The sequence below is a fragment of the Delphinus delphis genome, chromosome 15 (assembly GCF_949987515.2).
Source record: "Delphinus delphis chromosome 15, mDelDel1.2, whole genome shotgun sequence".
Taxonomy (NCBI): domain Eukaryota; kingdom Metazoa; phylum Chordata; class Mammalia; order Artiodactyla; family Delphinidae; genus Delphinus; species Delphinus delphis.
This window is the reverse complement of record NC_082697.1, coordinates 70,715,249-70,735,394: the sequence shown is the minus strand read 5'-3', so window position 1 is coordinate 70,735,394 and position 20,146 is coordinate 70,715,249. Positions and strand designations below refer to the sequence as shown.

At 47.9% G+C, this 20,146-nt stretch overlaps 2 protein-coding genes across 2 annotated transcripts in view; one reads left to right on the top strand and one right to left on the bottom strand.

Annotated features, from left to right (window-relative positions):
• KATNIP (katanin interacting protein) overlaps positions 1-7,049 on the bottom strand; it is a 200,602-nt gene extending 193,553 nt beyond the window's left edge. The window contains exon 1 of the mRNA XM_060031962.1: positions 7,029-7,049. Coding sequence (XP_059887945.1) covers positions 7,029-7,035 — 7 coding nt within the window. The 5' untranslated portion in view covers positions 7,036-7,049. The remainder of the gene's footprint in view (positions 1-7,028) is intronic.
• A 267-nt stretch (positions 7,050-7,316) lies between these two features.
• Positions 7,317-20,146, top strand: part of GTF3C1 (general transcription factor IIIC subunit 1) — a 72,573-nt gene continuing 59,743 nt past the window's right edge. The window contains exons 1-6 of the mRNA XM_060031961.1: positions 7,317-7,537; positions 9,501-9,710; positions 12,474-12,650; positions 13,399-13,542; positions 15,151-15,247; positions 19,967-20,090. Coding sequence (XP_059887944.1) covers positions 7,317-7,537; positions 9,501-9,710; positions 12,474-12,650; positions 13,399-13,542; positions 15,151-15,247; positions 19,967-20,090 — 973 coding nt within the window. The remainder of the gene's footprint in view (positions 7,538-9,500; positions 9,711-12,473; positions 12,651-13,398; positions 13,543-15,150; positions 15,248-19,966; positions 20,091-20,146) is intronic.

The window sequence follows — 20,146 nt, the reverse complement described above, 5'->3', positions numbered from 1 at the left end:
ACCTCTGGGCATGAGAGTGGGTGGGTGAGTGTCTAAAGATGAAGAGGGAGACCAACAGAGGGATAGGGGAAAGGAGGGGGACTGCTTCCCCAGGGAAATTCTCCGATTAAAGGTGCTATGTCCACAGGGCAGTTGTTAAGGTTACAAGGGTCAGGCTGTTCAAAACCCCATGGGGTGGACTTCCCTGGTGGTCCAGTGGTTAAGACTTTGCCTCCCAATGCAGGGGTGAGGTTCCATCCCTGGTTGGGGAGCTAAGATCCCACATGCCTAGCGGCCAAAATACCAAAACCTGAAAGAGAAGCAATATTGTAACAAATTCAATAAAGACTTTAAAAATAGTCCCTTTAAAAATAGTCCACATGAAAAAAATCTTAAAAAAAAACACAAAAAAACCATGGGTCACCAGTAGTCAGTCCAGTGGTATTAATGGATGCTTTTTTTTTTTTTTTTTTTTTTTTTTGCGGTACGCGGGCCTCTCACTGTTGTGGCCTCTCCCGTTGCGGAGCACAGGCTCCAGACGCGCAGGCTCAGCGGCCATGGCTCACGGGCCTAGCCGCTCCGCGGCACGTGGGATCTTCGGATCTTCGGACCGGGGCACGAACCCGCAACCCCAGCATAAGGCAGGCGGACTCTCAACCACTGCGCCACCAGGGAAGCCCCAACGGATGCTTTCTTATTCCTACATGAAGTGCTCTATGAACAGCTCCAAGCTCCTCCTTCCAACCAACCGTGTTGCTCCTCGTAAGCCCCTCCTACGTGGACAGAGGAGCAGCCACAGGGTCAGACCCAGGAGGGAGCCGAGAAAGTAGTAGAGGACAGTGTCTTTTAAACCAGCCTAACGGGCAAGCCTCACCCGCAGACTCACTCCCCAGGTGTGAGAACCTAGCCACACACTGGCAGGGACAGGGCTGGGCTGGGTCTTTGATGACACACTAGAGTGTAGACTTTATTCAGCTGAGTCCTGCTTCTGCCACCAACTAGCTGTGTGGTGTAAAATGAGCACAATTACAGCATCATATTGAGCTGTCTGAAGGACCAAACTGGGTCTTCTACAGCAGAAGTTGGCAAACTTCTCCTGTGAAGGGCCAGACAGTAAATATTTTTGGCTTTGGGGGCCATCTGTTCCCTGTCACAATGAGTCAGCTCTGCCACTGAAATATGAAAACTGCCATAGAGTGTTGGTGTGCATTTGTATGCAAATAGGTGTGGCTGTGTTCCAATAAAACTTTATTTACAAAAGCCAGCAGTGGACCAGAGTGCTTTGGGTATGGGGAAGACCTTTACAAATGTTATCTTCCGGGGACCCCCATGTTGGACTATAGTTATCTGTTTATGTCTGGCTTTCTCACTCGACTATGAAGTTCTTCAGTGAAGAGAATATATCCCCCCCACACTTCTTTTTTTTTCCAGATTAAAACTAAAAGAACAAGTAAAGCACAGTATGGCACACAATGAAGTATGTAGAGGTTTTCAAAATTGTCCCAGTTAATACTAGAGCAGGACTGTAACTTCAAATGCCTTCAGCGGGGACTTCCCTGCTGGTCCAGTGGCTAAGACTCCATGCTCCCAACACAGAGGGCCTGGGTTCAGTTCCTGGTCAGGGCACTAGATCCTACAGGCCACAACTAAGAGTTCGCATGCCACAACTGAAGATCCCCGCATGCAACAACGAAGATCCCGCATGCCGTAACCAAACCCGGCACAGCCAGATAGATAGATAGATAGATAGATAGATAGATAAATATTTAAAAAAAAAAAAAAAAAGCCTACAGGGGCCCAGGCAGGTACCAGAGGCAATGAGGGAAGCCAGCCAGGTACCAGAGGCAATGAGGGAAGCCAGCCAGGTAGAGGCTGTGATGGACTGGAAAGGGCACCTCCCTTCTAGGGGGCAGATTCCACTTAACTCCAGCCGAGGGAACTCTTGCCATGCAGAATTTCAATTCAGTGTTAACTTTATTGCTTTTTATTGAGATTGATATATCAACTTTACTGATATTTTAAAGAAAACACCATAATCAGAGATTTATGAGAAATCTCCCAATTTTTCAATGTTGACAACTAATTCAAAAAACTAAAAACCATTATGGGCCAAATAAATATGCCCGTGAGCTGACTCAGCCCAAGACTCTCAGTGTGCAACCTCTGATATGAAGACTTCATTTTAAAATTTGCTACATTTCTATTTTTTAGGGTTAAAAAATTTTAACTTACATGCTTTTGAAAAATCAACTTTAAAGAAAATTTGGAGAAGACTACAGTAAACTCCCATCTACACTTCACCTGGATTCAATCTAATTCATCTTGATATTTCTGGATCCCAGTGCACAGAAGGAGCTGAATGTGGTAACTGAAGAAATGCCCCCAAGAAAAATAAGCAAAACAGAGTGTGCCAAGTTCCTGTGAGCTAAAACGACAGGATGGAGTGAATGCTGAGGAACGGCAAGGGAAAAGAAATCAATCAGATAAAAGGATGGAAGCAAAGGAGGAAGAACCGACACAAAGACTACCTGGACCACATGTTTATTTTGCCTGCTGAATGCTTTCTATGTTTTATTTTGTTCTTTGTTTTGCTTGCTTTATTTTGAGTAGGAAGAGAAACAGACAAATCACCAGGAGCCCAGGTAAACACCACACAAGAACAGAAATGATCAGACACGGTGACTGGACTTTCAGCAAAACCTAACTAATTCAACCGTCACCCATTTTGCAGTTTGGGATTATTTAGACAAGCTAGGCTAAATTTCATCTTGGCATTATTAATTCTTTGAGAAAGTCTGCTAGGCAAATGAACAGTATAAACAGGGGAGACACTGAGTACTTGCTCTGGGGGGAACCAAAGCAAATGCCTAGCTTTAAAATCCTTTCTAATTATCTCCATGTGCTGAACTTTTGTCTAATTATTATGTTCCTGGAAAGCTGAGTAGAATTTTTTTTTTCTCGGCCATCTCATATTTTAAAAGCAATGGGGGAAATTCGACTTTGACATAAAGGTGAACATTTACATAGGCAGGAGACTCACACATTGCCAATTTACTTTCATGTAAATAAACCATGTCAAACACTGGGTTTTCTTTTAAACAAAGAGTGAGCTAATTGCAAAGATTATGATTCGTTAGAGAGCTTCACCATATTCCCTCCTTCCTCTTCTGTCAGCAATGCGGAAGAAGTCTGCACACTGGCAGGCAATGACAGCATCAGCTACCACATAGGTGCGCTTTTTATACGCCAGACTTGGTGTTAAGTGCATTCATGCATAGTCTCACTGAATTCACAATAACAGATTCACCAACGGATGGGCACACAAAACAAGGTAAGCCTCATCATCATCTCCACTTTAGTGACAGGAAAACTGAGTCTCAAAGAGGTCAGAGTACACCCCTGGGATTCAAATCCAGGGCTATTTGGTCTGCAAAACCTATGAATATTACACCACGCCGCATCGCAGAGCCAGATAGAACCCGCCAAGTCAAACCCAACGGGCCAGAAAAAATGTTGTGAAAAGCTATGCTGACTAGGACAGGAGGAATAAACCAAACTACAATCCAGTCTGGGGATACTTAGCAGACATTTAAGCTTTTGTGGGTTTAGGAAGTAAACATCTTTCTAACAAGGCTGGACTTGGCTTATCTATCTAGTTGGCTAGAATCAAAATTCATCACGGTATGCCTCACTTTACCCAATAGATATATGCCTGGAAAATTGTGCAGAGATCAAAGTTTTAAAAATTGCAAAGGAAAAAGGGATCCTTTGAATGCTAAATCTAATCTTAGGGCAAACACTTTCTTAGAACAAATTTTTCCTTTTTGTAACCAATCTAAAAATGGACAAATTCCTCCACTGGGCCATAATGCTCAGGAGCACTGAGATGATAACAGAACTGACTGAACAGACTTCTTGAAAATGGTCTACAGCAATGTTTCTCAAAGTGTGTTCCACAGATCCTGGGAGGAAGAGGGGTTCCCAAGGACAAGTATTATCTTCATCATAATTCTAAGACTTTTTCATTGTGTTGGTATTTGCACTGATGATGCAAAAGCAACAGTAGGTAAAACTGCTGATAGCTTGAGTGGCTACAAGGCAGCGGCACCAAACTGTATCAGTAGTCATTATACTCTTTAGTGCCACGTGCTGATGATAAAACAAACAAAAAAACATTTTCACTTAAGAATGTCCTGATGAAAATTAAATAAAAATGAATTTTATTAAACCTGAACCCATGAGAACACATCTTTTAAATATTCTGTGTGAAAAAATGCAAAGTACATATAAAGCACTTCGGCTATAAGCCAAAGTACAACAGTTGATCCTACAAAACACTTGTGTGTTTAAGTTGCCAGCTGAAGTAGCCACATATTGTATCAAATGTCATGTTTACTTGAATGAACAACTAGTAGACAAACTATAGTTATTCAGACTTGAGTATCTGGCAGACATTTTCTTAAATACAAAAGTAAGCATGTCACTTCAAGAAAACAACTGATGGTATTTGTTGCCAGTGATAAAATTCAAGCTTTCAAGTGAAAACAAGTAGGAAACTTGTTTCCAGTACTTTGAGTTTAATAGCTTCCCAATACTTAAACTCTTTTTTTTTAAAAAAGGGATACTAAGGAATGTGATTTTTTGATATTGTGTAATGACATGCCATTTAATGTTGTATTTCCAATGTCAACATTTAGAAGATCTGCATAACTCAGTGAACTTTCCAATTGACAAATGCCTAATGTTACGGAATCATACATGGGTAAACTACGCAATCAAAGGGCGAGATAGACCAATGGGCTTTAATGTAACAGAGTACAAACAAAAGTTCACCAATATGGTTTCAGATGCCACATTGTGACTAACCTTTGAGAAATTACCACTTGCTAAGTTTCGGAATACTGTCAAAGAAGAATGTTTACAGCTATCTGAAAAGACAATTAAAATACTCCCTGTTCCAAAAAAAAATGTCTGTGTGAGGCCCCATTTTCTTCAAATATATCAGCCAAAATAACACAACAGTTTGGTTGCTGAAGCAGAAACGAGTCTAGCTATTTCCTATTAAACCAGATATTAAAGAGATTTAAGAAACTCTAAAACAATATCATGCTTCCTATTAACCTTTCTGGTGGGAAATATAGCCACTTTTCAATAAAAAGTATTACTTATGTTCAGAAGTAATGCATTTATTATTGCTTTTAAATGAGTTGATAAATGACAAATGTCTTAAGATTTTCCTGGCTTTAATTTCTGATATGGTAAATATCATAGATATAACACACACAAAGCTCTCTTGAGCTAAGAGCATAAAGGCATCCTGAGACCAGAAAGATCTGAGTACTGTTGTTCTACAGCAACATTACATTGACCTTTCCACTGGGCAAACTGGTGAATGCCATTTTATACTACCTCTGAAGTACAAAGGGCAAAGATGTCTTTTAAGCACATAACAGATTGTTCAATTAAAATTTTTTTTCCACACTGTGTTAAGCAGATATCACAAAGGAACAACATTTCCCAGAAGTTAGGGACAGTGGTATAATGAGAAAAATTACGTGGATTCTGGCCGACTCTTCCCATTTATAAAATGAGATATCAGGGTAGCCTATTTTTAGAATCATAGAATTCTCTGATTCTTATGGGGATCCCTAAATGATGGCCCACAGGCTGCATCTGGCCTTCAGACTGATTGGCCATTGTGGCATTTTGAGAAGCACCCCAGGAAACTAACTGGTTGGAGCTGAGTGAGAAGCTTCCCTTTCAGAAAAGAAATTGACTTTTAATCAGAAAAGAAATTGACTTTTAATCACAGCCCAATCCAGCCCACCAGACTTGCCCCTGCAAATATCTGCACCTGCAACTTCTGGAATGAAGGGCTTCTAAAATCCCTTTCAAATCTCAAACTCCCTAATTCAGCTCCAGAGACAGTGTCCGGGTTCCTTACTCACTCTGCCACTTGATGACTTTGATTTGGGGCAAAAGATACTTCACTTCTCTGAGCCTCGGCGTCCTCATTTGTAAAATGGGATAACACTGACCTCAAAAGACTGTTATGCAGTTTATCGAGCTGCTTGACAACATTTAGAGTTCCGGGCACTGAACAGTATCATTAACATCAAAGCACAGAAAGAGAGTCTCCCCCGCATCCTCCTTACCAAGTCCCATCTCCCAGTAGCTGCAGACTGCATTCCCCATGATAATGCTTACTTCCATACCAACTCCCTCCCGTATTCCACAGTTCCATGCCCCAGGACACAAAGAACCCCACCCCCCACCTCTATTTGTCTTTCCCACCCTAAACCCTGACAAACGGAATATTTCCTGCCATGTCAGTAAACAAAGGATGTCACAGTCATCAGCAATTGCAGCCCTCGAACAGGAGCCAGTGAGCCCTGAGGGAACTCAGGAAGAAAAAGAATACCTGCCATTTAGCAGCCATCAGACTGCAGCCACTCCCTACATACTGAACCCAAATAGCTGAGGTGCGTATCAAAGGAATGATTTCAGAGAGCCCAGACTCTTGCATCTTCCCATACACAGAAAAGCGCTAAATGCCTTAACTTGGGATATCTGGTTTTCTTTAATTAACAATAATCTTTTGACGTTCACACTATCTGCACTTTGTTGCAAAACTCCTATATATCCGGGCTCCCCCAACTTGCCTCCTCTGAGCAGTTCTCTCAGGATTACTTGAGATGCTGCCTAGTGGGGTTGAAGTTATAAAAACTCCCACCAAATGAAACATAACTCTCAACTTTTAGGTTGTGAATAATTTTTCAGTCGACAACCTTTACTCTGATGCCCTGGCCAGTACGGGGTTCCAACACAACCACAAGCAGCATAGTGACCAAATCACTGACCACTCCCCCCAGCCTCCTCTTCCCATCCCGGACCACTAAGGCTCCCTTTCCCTCAGACGGAGACCACCTTGGGTCAGGCAGTGGTGGTCCAGGGGTCTGTGGCCTAGGGCTCTGCCCGGGTCGGGGGAGCCCTCAGGAGGGATGGGAGAGTAACTGCCCGACCTCCCGGGGGGGCCCGCGGACACTCACCGTCCATCCCTAGAGGCGGCGGTTCCGGGTGCTCGAACCGGAAGCGGCCTCTACACTGTTTGCAGTTCCCCTGGTTACTGCGGGGTTCCGGACCAATGGCAATGGAGTTCCACGGAATGAACCCTCCCCCAAAGGGAGTGACAGCACGACCATGCTCTGGAACTCCTCCTCCGGTACCCGGATCCTCCCCGCCGCCCTGGCTGCCAGTCGTTGTGCGCAGGCGCTCTGGACCAGGGCCTTTGGCGGCGTGGTGCGCAGGCGCCCCGGTTGCTGCCAACTGAAGTAGCAATGGACGCACTGGAGTCGTTGTTGGACGAGGTGGCCCTGGAGGGGCTTGATGGCTTGTGTCTTCCCGCGCTTTGGAGCCGTCTGGAGACGCGAGTGCCGCCCTTCCCGCTGCCTCTGGAGCCCAACACGCAGGAGTTTCTGTGGCGGGCCCTTGCCACGCACCCGGGCATCAGCTTCTACGAGGAGCCTCGGGAGAGACCAGATCTCCAGCTCCAAGACCGGTCAGCGGCCTGGCTCTGCGGGCGGGCGGGGGCAGAGACCCGGGTCTGATGGAGCTGCGAGAGGGCCAGGTTCTTACGGGAGGGGAGAAAAAGGAATGGAGCGGAAGAAAGACCCGGAGTCTGATGGAGGCGCAGAGAAAGGCTGATTTGGGGGTCCCTCAGGCCTGGCAGGACCCAGGCGTCTGATGGAGTTGGGGGGGGTCACCTGGTGATGTTCCACTATGTTCGTGTGTGTTTGGGGTGGTGGTGAGCAAGACTGGGAGGATATGCGTTGTGTTTCAGAGAGTATTTCCTCCGAAGTGGAGCTTAGGATTGGAGCAGGCTGTTCAGCTCAAGACTGGAGACAGTTGAGTTCCACAGAACAGCATTCGTTCAGTGCTGGATTAGAGAGCCTAAGGCAACTAGAGTCTTCACGTCGGCAAGCTTAGCAACAACAAGAACAATAATAATAGCTAACATTTATTTAGTGCTCGTTATGGCCTCGTACTATTCTAAGATCTTGTTCCTGGAGTTTCAGGAGACTGAACCCACTTCATTCTCACAGTGACACTATGAGGAAGGTGCCCTTCCCCATTTTTTTCTTTTTTTGGCTGTGCCACAGGGCTTGCGGGATCTCAGTTCCCCATTCAGCACCGAGTCCTCACCACTGGACTGCCAGGGAATTCCCAGTTATCTTCCCCATTTTGCAGAGAAGGAAACTGAGTGATAGAGATTAAGTAACCCGTCCAAAGTTACGGATATTGTAAGTGACTGAGTGTGGACTCAACCCAGGCCGTCTGTCTCCCAAGTCTGTGCTCTTAAGCCATATTGTGAGGGTCGGGAGAGGTTCCCAGAGGTAATACTGTCTAAAACAAGACTTAAAGGTTGGATTTAGGTAGCCAGTTGGCAGAGTGTTCCAAAGGAAGAGAAGTACGTTAAGTTGGGTTGAAGTGTAGAACTGGAGATAGTGAATGAGGAATAATAGTTCAAATTTACATATATGCTTATTGTAAGCAGGAACTGTTCCAAGATCCTTACGTATAGCAAGTTATTTAAGTTTTACAACAACTTTAGGAGCTGGATATTCTTATCCCCATTTTCCTGAAGAGAAAATTGAGACGCAGAGAGGGTCATCAACCCAGAATCTGAACCCAGACGGGGAGAAAGTGGTACCAAGGAGGGGAAGGAGGGACTTTATTGGAGGTGGGGAGTGGCAGTCATAACTTTAGTTTTTTTTTGTTTTTTGTTCTGTTTTGTTTTGTTTTTTTGCGGTACGCGGGCCTCTCACTGTTGTGGCCTCTCCTGTTGCGGAGCACAGGCTCCAGACGCGCAGGCTCAGCGGCCATGGCTCACGGGCCCAGCCACTCCGCGGCATGTGGGATCTTCCCGGACCGGGGCATGAACCCGTGTCCCCTGCATCGGCAGGCAGACTCTCAACCACTGCGCCACCAGGGAAGCCCATAACTTTAGTTTTGATCTCATCAGATCTGAGGCGTAGACAGTTGAAAGCAGGATTAGTGTTTGGGGGAAAAACGAGACTGAGGATTTGATGGTGAGAATTGTTAATATGCAAGCGATAATTGAAACCATAAAAACGGATGGAAGTACGAGAGGGATAACTAAAGAGATGTGGAAAGGTAACATCTTAAAGTAGGGAAGCCTTGAGTCATTAAGTCCAAACTTGATGGTTTGGAGACCAGGCACTGGATTGGGGGGAAAACAAAAGGCCATGACTTGGGCCAGGAAGGTGGTTCTGGTTTCAGCATTCAGCATCCAGGGTGGATTCAGAGACTCCTAGGAAAGTCTCTTGTCTGGGATAGAGAGGCAGGGACGCTGCTTGTTAAGATGACCTGCGTTTGGAAGACAGGTGCGACCAGGTGATCGCACTTCCTCTCTCCGACCTCTGCCAGAGGTTGTCAGAACACGCCAAACGTGTTATTTCTGAGGCTGAGCTGTGGTTTGATATCTGTGATCTCCCCCTTAGGTATGAAGAAATTGACTTGGAAACTGGCATTTTGGAGTCCAGGAGGGACCCGGTCCCTTTGGAGGATGTCTACCCCATTCATATGATCTTGGAGAATAAAGATGGCATCCAGGGCTCATGCCAGTACTTTAAGGAGAGGAAAAACATTACCAGTGACATCAGGACCAAGACGTTACAGCCCCGCTGTACGATGGTGGAAGCCTTTGGCAGGTAACTGATTTGCATCATGGGAAACTTGTGGGCATCTTCCTGCTTTAAGTTGGGGGTGTGGTCAGAGCGCCACAACTGGCGTGCCGCCCTCGTGCCCATCAGAGTGCGTCCGCCCTGCCCCAAGCCAGTCCTTTACCACTCCCCTCCTCTTGGGGCTAGTTTTGCTGGGGGCGGGGGTGGGGCGCTGCCTTTCTGTTCCCTTTGTGTCCACAGGCCGCCTGGCCCTTTGGGCAGGGCAGGCAGCTGTCATTTGGATTGGTGCCTTTCGCTCTCTTGTCCAGGCTGCGTCCTCTGCTGCCCAGCCGTACTTTTGTGAGTCTTCAGTCAGGGTCCCAATTTCCCAGGCTGCCTCAAGCCCCTCGCCCCATCCCCACCTCCCTTCCTACCTGACAGAACAGGGAGAAGCTTCCAGTGTGAGCTCTCCTAGTTGCCACCTTCTTCTTCAGCTTGCAGGCTTGCCCGGATTTCTCTCCCCCTCCCTCACCTCAGGGGAGACAGGAAGCCTGGCCCTGCCTCGGGCTGTCATCTGGATGCTTCTCTTCCTCCGTTTCCCCCCGTTCCTAGTGCTCTTTCCGACCTCTGTCAGCGAGCTCCTCTTTCTCCTTTATTTGCAGCTTTTTGCCTGTTGACCAGTACTTTCTCATCAGCCCATTACCGTGGCGCGTTCATCTTAAAACAAGATCTCTTGGCCTTGGATCCCCCGTAGCTGTGATTCCGTTGCTGCAGCCATGCTTCTTGGAAGAAACAGCTATACTCACTCCTTCTTCCTCTTGACCTCCCCTCCCCTCCTCTGGCTCTGGAGCTTTGCAGCTTCTGCTTCCTGACCCTCCCCCACCCGGCTTCCTGCTAGCTCAGGAAGAGCTCTCCCTGGTGACTGCACACACGCTCTCTTCACGCACATAGGCCTGAACTGGGGCTCCTCACACATGTCATTCCATGACCTTGACCACAGTTATCGAATCCCAGAGTAAGTGTTCCTTTTCTTGTCTTTCTCTTCGGTAGACTCTGAGCTCCGTGAAGGCAGATGCCATGTTGATTTATCTTGGCATCTCCGGTACCTTGCGAGGCGCTTCATCAGTGTTGGATAACCTATGTGATGACCAGGCTCAGCAAAGTGGGCCTCGGGCAGGAGTCCTAGAGTCAGCTACTGGGAGATGTTGGAGTTCTGATAGGACGGGAGTAAACCACCCTGAACACATTCTTAAAGCAGCAAATCAGCTCCCCTGTTTTCAAACTTTTCTCTTCTCAACTGACCTCTTCCAATTTAACGTAATGAGCCTGTTTCGAGACAGAGAACACAGGTCCTAAGTTTGTGACACACAGACACAGAAAAGTAGACTTTCTGTCCGTCACGTGTATTCACAGCCTAACATTCTTTTTTGAAGATGGACCATACAGACCCTGTGACTATGCAGAAGACTAATTGTGGGTCACAGGCAATGTGAAAGAAGCTGCAGTTAAATGAAAATGTAGACGTGGCAATGGGCAGTTCCTCCTCTGTTTCCTTTTTGCCTCTTCAGTGGGAGCAATTAAGTCATCTGGTACATTGGGCGGCAAGGGGGGGCCAAGAGGAGGAACCGTCAGACTGAGCGATGTGACTGAAGACAGGCCTTGCGATCAGGCATCTGTATACCACAGGCTGGGAGCAGTAGATGGTGGCTCTAGGCGGGAGGGGTTGGGAGCCCTTGGGCTCTAACATGGACCCTTGGAGACTCATTCCCCTGGGAGAGGGAGCTCCTCCAGCTGGTGCGTCTCGATGCCAAGGAGTGAGTGGGGATAGCTTCTCTGCCAGCCCACCCTTGTGGGATCTCTGGCAGGGCTAGGACCTGAGACAGTCTGCCCAAGATGGCCATGTAAGTCAGCAGGCAAGGCGCCAGGGTGGAGTCCCCATCTTCAGCGCCGTAGACTGTTAGACCTCAGCAGAGAAGTCAGTTTTCCCAGCTGCGACATCTCGAAGCACCTGGCTGGGAAGTGTTCTTGGCCTCTTTTTCGGGCATTATTTTTCACACACCAAGACAGTAGGAGGAACTAATGATTTGTCCCGAGTCTGGTCTCCAACAGGCTGCAGGTCCACTGATGACGCAGGGCACTGTTTTTGATTCTGAAGTTTGTTTTATCCATCCAGTTCAGTAGGCGAGTTTGTTCACTTAGTAGATATTTACAGAGACCCTGCTGTGCACCAGAGCCATTCTGGGCCCTGAGGATGTCTTGGGGACCCTGATGACAACCTGCCCCCTCTTAGGGCGCTTATTGCAGAAATGTGTGCCCCAGAAAGCGGCCATTTCTGAGAGTGCCAGGTGCTGTGAAGAGTCTGGAAATGGTCAGAGGCGGGGGATAGACTCTGGTTAGCATTTTCAGGAAGACCTGAGGTGTTGGTATCTGAGCAGTGGCCTGAATGGTGAGAATCAGTGGCCTGAAGACGTGAGGGCAGAGCAGCTGGGCAGAGGACCAGCGGGGCTGTTGTGGACGCAGGGCAGGGCCGTGGGGGTGTGCAGGACGGGCCAGGCCCTGGTTGGGAGTCGGGGGTATGGCCTGAGGGCCCTGGCCGGACGGGGAGGGCTCTGAGCAAGGAACTGGTGAGACTGGCTCTGTTCCCCCTGAACGCTCTGTGGTTCTAGGATGGAAACCTCCTTAACTGGGGGATTGTGAACCTCCAAGAATTAGCAGGAAATGATGGTTCACTAAGGTTCTGCTTTTTCATATTTCGATTTTCTTAAAAATCAATTACAGTTATTTCTTCCTGCGGTGGCTTCTGATTTGCAGGTGGCGGAAGAAACTGATCATTGTTGCTTCCCAAGACATGCGGTACCGGGCCTTGATCGGCTTGGAGGGTGACCCCGACCTGAAGCTCCCCGACTTCTCCTACTGCATTTTGGAGCGATTAGGCCGGTCCCGGTGGCAAGGGGAGCTTCAACGAGACCTCCACAGCACTGCTTTCAAGTGAGGGGATGCTTTGCTTCTCTGCTGTCAATGCTGGGGCTCCCTGATCATTGGGCCCTGCCACCTGGGCAGTCCCCACATCCATGGTGATTGGAAGCACGATGCTTTCTCATTGAAGAGACCCTGGAAAAAAGACCCAAAAAAGGGGACTCCCTGGCAGTCCAGTGGTTTAGACTCTGCCTTTCCATTGCAGGGGGGCATGGGTTTGATCCCTGGTCTGGGGAACTAAGATCCTGCATGCCTCATGTTGCAGCTGAAAAAAGAAAAAACAAAAAAGAAAGAGAGAGAGACCCTGGGGTGACCATAGAATTTATTGTCCAAACCAGACATTTTGAGAGTGGAAGGTGGAGCTGACCAGAAGGGACACCAAGGCAGTGGGCATAAACTGAGACCACCTGGCGAGCCAGAATGCATGGCAACCCTAGTTATTGGCCGCTATATGATTAGAGACCCATGTCTGATTAGCTCCTTGCTAATATAACCCTTACTGTCTCCTGCGCCAGCCATCCTTTCCCACTCCGTTTCCCCTCTCCTTTACCCCCATCTCCCCATCCACCTCTCTTGGGGGTCTGGGGTGTGCCTTAGGCTGAGGCACGGCTGTTCTTTCCAAGGCCATTGTCACATAGCAACTGTTCTCTCAGGTTGGCTGGATAGGAGGTGTGTGTCTCTGGTGTTCATGTCCTCCACACTGTGGGGTGAAAGCAACCAGCAAAGCAAAATGACCGCCCACTCTCTTCCTCTCCTCCAGGGTTGATGCTGGGAAGCTCCACTATCATAGGAAAATTTTGAACAAAAATGGGCTCATTACGATGCAGTCACATGTGATCCGATTACCCACCGGAGCCCAGCAGCACTCAATTCTCCTCCTCCTGAATCGGTTTCACATGGACAGGTACAGTGTGAGACACCAGAATGCTCCCTTCCCTCTGTCTTTCAGCCATGTGTATTATACCTTTAAAAAGTCCTAGAGGCCAAATCAGAATATGACTAGCTTTTAAAAAAAAGATGTTTACCACCTATTTTGGATTATGAGAATAAGTGTTGCTTATTTAGAAAATCCGGAAATTATATAGAAAAGAAGGGCAAAAAATGCCTATCGCCCCACAGCCCAGCAATAGGAACTGTTAACATTTTGGTGAAATTTGGGAGTGTAAAAATAAAAGTAAATAAGTCAAATTTGATTTGTTATGGTGACAGGGTTCTGTGGGTAGAAGAGAGAACAATGGACTAAGTCAAGATCTGTATTTAAGTCTTTGCTCCTGATTTGGGTACGATCACTTGACCTCTCTGAACCACTGTTTCCTCTTCTGTAGAATGGCCATGACAAAGCTTGGTACTAGTTCATACGCAGTGAATATCTGTGCCTTCATCTATTCTTTCATTCATTGAAAGGCAGTAAAAATGGAGAAGTGGGCGTCTCTGGATCCCATATATCCTCTCTGCCCCTCCTCCAACACCCCCCCACCCACACACAGCTGGGGTAGCCCTTGGCTCCTTTAATAACTTCCTTTGGCGTCCATTAGCTTGTAAGCATTTATTATGACATCCACTTCACAATAAAAATGCAAAGGAAGGGAAAGTCAGTCATGCCAGCGAAGTGAGAGATAGAAACCAGGGCTTCAGAATCAGAGAGGTGTCCTGATTACTGCAGAGGGCACTGTATTTCCAGGAAGAAGACCTGGGTTCACATTTTGTGCCTGAATTTTAGAAAAGCTTATCTTCTTTATGAAATAATCCCTATCCTTTCTTACCAAGTGATTTATAAGGAAATATGTTGGTGCTTCCTAAACTTTAAGGTATTGTCAACTCAAAAAATATTCACAATCTAAATGTTTTATTCGGTGGGAATTTTTAGGACTTCAAGCCCAGGGCAGGTAATCTGAACGTCAAAAGATAATTGTTAAAGAAAACCAAGTTAAGGAATTTACCGCATTTCTGTGTATGGCAAGGTGCAAGAGTCTGGGCTCACTGAAATCATTCCTTTGATATGCACCTCAGCTATTTGGGGCCAGTATCCTGTGTTTTCACATCCTGAGTTTCCTCAGGGCCCACCATGGGGAGTGGCTGCAGTCTGATGGCTGCTAGATGGTAGGTATTCTTTCCTGAGTTTCCTCAGGGCTCACTGGCTCACCTTGGAGGGCTGCAATTGCTAATGACTGTGACATCCTTTGTTTACTGTTATGACTGGCAGTATTCCATTTATCAGTATGATCAAAAGATGTAAGGCATTTTAAAGAATCATTTCATGACAGTTTTAGCCACGGAGGCTAGTCTGTACACTGCCACTAGTTCGGTGACCTTGGCCGTGAGACTGAACCACTCAGAGCCCCAGTCTTTCCAGCTGTAAGGGACAAGCAGTTGGGCTGGATGTTCTCTGAGACCTAAGACCACGAGGTTCTGTAGTTTGATGTGTTGTCATTTAAATCTTGTCATCTTTAAAAAACAGGCAATCTTTAGCAGTAGGTCTGGAAAAAAATGAAGTGTTTTATATTTCTCGCAGGAGGAGCAAATACGACATCCTTATGGAGAAGCTCTCAGCTGTGCTGAGCACACGGAGTAACCGGACAGAGACACTGGGAAAGCTGAGGGAGGAACTGGTGAGCTGCCCCTGCCCGTGTCGGGGGCTGGATCCGTTTGTAACGCAGTGGGGAGCATTGTCAAGTGTAGATTTCAGTGCACCGCAGTTGAAAACCCTGTCATGGGCTTGACCATCCCTAGCTGTTACCGAGTCCAAGCCCGTTCTGCCCGCTGCACAACAGGCCAGTAAATCAGGAGGCGAGGTGTTGAGGCAAAGGGATAATGACTTTATTCGGAAAGTCGGCAGACCAAGAAGATGCGGACTGGGGTCCCCACAAACCATCCTGTCCTATGCCAGTTTTTTTTATAGAACAGAGCGGGGTAGGAGATGAGGAAGTAAAGTAACATGGCCAATAGTTTTGCCTGGCTTGGCCAGCATCAGGGAGGGGATATGTTAATTTCTTTTGTGCAGCCATTCACAGGTGGGCAGGGTCAGATTGTCTCCCTGTGAGCTGAACAAAGGCACTTTAGTTCAACTTTCAGGCAGGGGGGCAGGGTTCCCTGAGGCAGGTCATTATGTATGATTATAATAACAAAAGCAACGAAAAGCAAAGGTTAAAGTCAGAAACATCAACATGGAGTCAGAATTAGCTCTTCTCTGTTTAACATAGCCATGAAACAAGCAGAACTTTGCTTTACAGAATGAAAAAGGGCTCAGTCTTTAAGTCCTTCCTGCTCTTGGGTGGCCTCCAGTTTTCCCGGGGATTTGCGCCAAGTCCTGCTATAAAAGTTCCTGTGGAATGGTGAATCTGAGCGTTTAGATTTACTTTCATAATCAAGCTTGTCATTTTGTTCCCAGTGGTTTTATGCTGAAATAACAGTGACTACTGAGAAGGAGGAGAGACAACACAGGGAGAAAAGCAGTTGTGGACCTGCTTCATCTTTGGGTCCAGGAACAGAGGCAGTGATGAAGTGAGAGTGGGAGGAAGAAAGCACAGGGTGATGCTGCTTCCGGTCTGATTTGAGCCCTCCTCCGTAGAAGTTAGGAAGGAGCCATCACTGGAAACGGGAGGAAAGTATGACTGCCCTGTAGGTGGAACAGTAGGATTTGAAGTCAAGATTTGGGGGTGATCGTAATTAGTCCCCAAAGGAGCATGGCTTGGAGTCTGCTTGTAGACTCCAGGTAGATCCTTCTCGCTCCTCACCTTGTGCTGCCCCCAGGGGGCTCTGCTCTCTGATTTCACTGCGCTGAGGGAAGGGCTCTCGCCCCTCCTGCTAAAGGCACTGTATGCCCAAGTCTCTTTAAAGCAGAGGTTATAAACCAAAGCTTGTGGGTCGGATTCAGCCTGCACACTGTTAAAAAGAACTTTGACCTAGCATCTTTTAAAAATTGAGATTTTGCCTCAAAATCTAGGTTACCAGCTTCCCTGGAAATATCAGAGGCTCTGGCCAGCCTGGGCCCGTGGTCTCTTGTGATAGCAGTTATCTGGAGCTGGCTGTGTGCTGGCCGCCCACCCCAGGCCCCTTCCCTCCTGTCACCTCTCAGACAGGCAGGCAGTGCCATTTGTCACTCTTTGAGCGCTGCTGTTCAGGAGGAGAGAAGTATTTCTCAGTATCTGAGTGTCTGTCAAGAGTGGGGAATAAAAGGTGGACTGATAAGGCCTCTTCCTGAGAGGCCCTAGTCAAGATGAAGGAAACTCCTACAAGCGGAGAGAAGTATCTGCCCGCTTTGTTCTTTATATTGTTCGTCCAGCCCATGCAGACACTGAAGATCAAAACCCTCTGCCCTGCTGAGTCACTCAAGGGTAGAGAAACTGAGCATCTCAGGTCAAGCTGTGGACGATCTAAGTGACAAGATTTGACTGATAGAGGACACTGTTTATTTATTTATTCATTCAACAAATACTTTAGTAAGTATCTATTTGGAGTCAGAACCGTGTTTCGCACCACCATGGCAAAAATGAACGAGGATGACGGTCTTACACTGCCGCAGAGCAGTCTAATTGGAGGGGCTGACGTGTGAACACACACTCAGGCCAGACTGCTCCTTGGAAGGATGTGTTTGAGTTGCGTGAAAGGAGAGATGGGAAAAGCTTTGCAGAGCCAGTTCCAGTTGAGCTGGGCTTTGAAGATGAAGTCAGCATCATCCGGCAGAGGAGAGACCATCTTTCAGGCAGAGGAGCCGGGCTGGAGCAAAGGCGTGGAGCTGTGGGAGGTGATGGGTGTTTCCGAGGCTGGCAGTGACACAGGGGGCAGCCAGGCGGCAGCGTGCCCGGCGGGAGGAGTAAGAGACGTGGCTGGAAAGGAAAGTTGGAGCCAGATAAAGAAGGTCTCAAGTGCCAGGCTGAGGACTTGGGTTTCAGCCTTTAGCCTGGTGAACTGCAGTTTGAGTGTTGGGGAGATGAACTGATGGATGGGGAGGGGATTGGAGGCAGGGCGGGGAGGTGGGTGCTGTGGCCTCAGGTAGGGTGGGTGACGCCTTGAATTGTTGGTGATATTTGGGGGGTGGCACTAGCAGGACTTGGTGAGTGACTGAAGCCAGGGTGTGGGTGTCGGGCGTGGGGAGCAATGAAGGAGAAGGAGTCTGTTGTCTAGCTCGAGTAGCAACCCCTCCCTGGGGTGGACCAGAGCTGGAGGGCGGGTACCTGAGGGCAGGGATCGTGCCTGCCAACCCCCCACCATGAGGACGGCCTGGCCCACGGAGACGCCGAGCCCAGATTTGTTGAATGAGTGTACAATGAAAGTACAGAGTTCAGAAAGAGGAGTGAGTTTGCCTGAGATTGAGGCACCTGACAAATTTGATTTTAGGATTTATTGAGTATGAAGATCTTCTGGGACTTTGACTTGGTGATGTTTAGTCAGCAGCTGGAAATAGGGGTCAGAGAAGGCTGAGCAGGATTTAGTGAATAATTAACCTCTGGATGAGGTGGACGCCGTGAATGTGGATGCTGTCTTTTGGGGGGAGTGGGGAAGGCCACTTTCTTTAACTGGGCAGGTGGTGCGAGTCCTCAACGGTGGCCCCCCCGTAAGGGAAGGACTACGTCATCCTCCATCCTCTGGGCAGGTTATGTGAGTCCTCGACAGCAGCCCCCCATAGGATGGTCCAGGGCTCAGGGCCGTATGTTGAGGGCTAGGGTTCGATGGATGCGTTTCCATAGGGTCTTTCCACGACGCTGGGGGCACGGCTGGATTAACAAGAGGCGCCGTTTACCAGCGAGCGGGTTAAGTGAGCCGCATGTGAGTTGTCGGTATTTCTTTGATAACAATATGTTCTGCTGCCCAGCAGTTAGCGTACTGGCTCCTCCGAGAGGAGATCACACGCACGTGGGTGGTGGCAGCGGCCCTCAGACATATGCTGCCTCTGTCTGCCCCAGAGTGTAAGAGGAAACCTGGGAGGAGCCGTGCACCACGCTTAGTCGCGAGTGCCTCCTGCTGTTCGGGTGGGAACCTGCCTGGCTCTTCCAGTGGTGGCAAAATCAAATGCTAGTAGTGGCCAGGAGGGTGGTGTGGATTAGTGAAACAGGCCAAGTGTAAAATAATTTTTTGAGGGAGTTCCCTGGTGGTTTAGTGGTTAGGATTCAGCGCTTTCACTGCTGTGGCCCGGGTTCAATCCCTGGTTGGGGAACTGAGATCCTGCAAGCCCCGTGGCGTGGGCCCAAAAAAAAAAAAAAAAATTTTTATATCAGTGTGGATTCAAGAAATATTCAACTTTCCTCTTAACTATCATGAGAGAAAAGCAGCACAAAAATGGTGGTAAACAGGAACTGACCTTCGGCCTCACCATGTAAGGGGTCTGATGGGCAGAGAAGGCCAGGGCGTCCGGGTCGGGCGTGCCTGTCTGGAGGGAGCAGCTGGTCCTCACCTCCCTCTGGCTGATGCTGGGAGGAACCGCAGGCCTAGGATTTGTTGCCAGATCCTGTTTTTCAAGAGAAGCCAGAATCTGTTTTTTTTTAAATGAACTCTCTCACTTTTCAATGTTGGCAAGTAAATTACTTTTTTTTTTTTGCGGTACACGGGCCTCTCACTGTTGTGGCCTCTCCTGTTGCGGAGCACAGGCTCCAGACGCGCAGGCTCAGTGGCCATGGCTCACGGACCCAGCCGCTCTGCGGCATGTGGGATCTTCCCGGACCAGGGCACGAACCCGCGTCCCCTGCATCGGCAGGTGGACTCTCAACCACTGCGCCACCAGGGAAGCCCCGTAAATTACCTTTTGCAAAGAAAACGTGTAGATGAAAAAACACGGCCTGCACTGGAGGCTGCTCGTTGGTAACCTCGACAGTTAGGAGCGCTTTGGGTCATTTTGGTTGTGTTGCCTCCTCGCAGAAATGTGAGTGACGGGGTGGATGTACTCATCCTCATTTTGTTGTAACTTCACAGATAGACTAAATTTTTTTAAAGGTCTTAAATTTAATTTTTTCTCTTCCACTGCCTGTGAGAGGTGTGTGTACATATGTATGTATCTATTAATAATTAATAATACACTTGTTTAAAAAAACCAAAACAAGATGAAACGGTATACAGTGAAAATCTTCTAGTGCTGCCCCCATCTGCCTCATTCTCACCCCTTTCAGTGGGGAAATCTCTTTCCCCACTCGTAATCAAATGGATGGTTTATATGCTGCTGCAGACTCGTTTTGTTCCCTGGACAAGGTAGCTTGGCAGTATTTTCTCATTAGTGCCTCCAGTGATTCCTCATTCCAGATCGTCAGTTAACTCGGGTCCCTGCTCGTTCGTGTACGTGACCCTCCAGTAGTTTCAGACACCTTGCTCTCCCTAACAGCAGCGTTTCGATTTTGCAGGGGCTGTGCGAGAGGACGTTTAAGCGCCTGTACCAGTACATGCTGAATGCGGGGCTGGCCAAGGTGGTGCCTCTTCCCTTACAAGAGATCCACCCTGAACGTGGACCTTGCAAGACCAAGAAAGGTAAAGGCAGGCTCGGCTCCTGCCTGGGCTGCACGGACAGTCTTCACTTCTCCCCT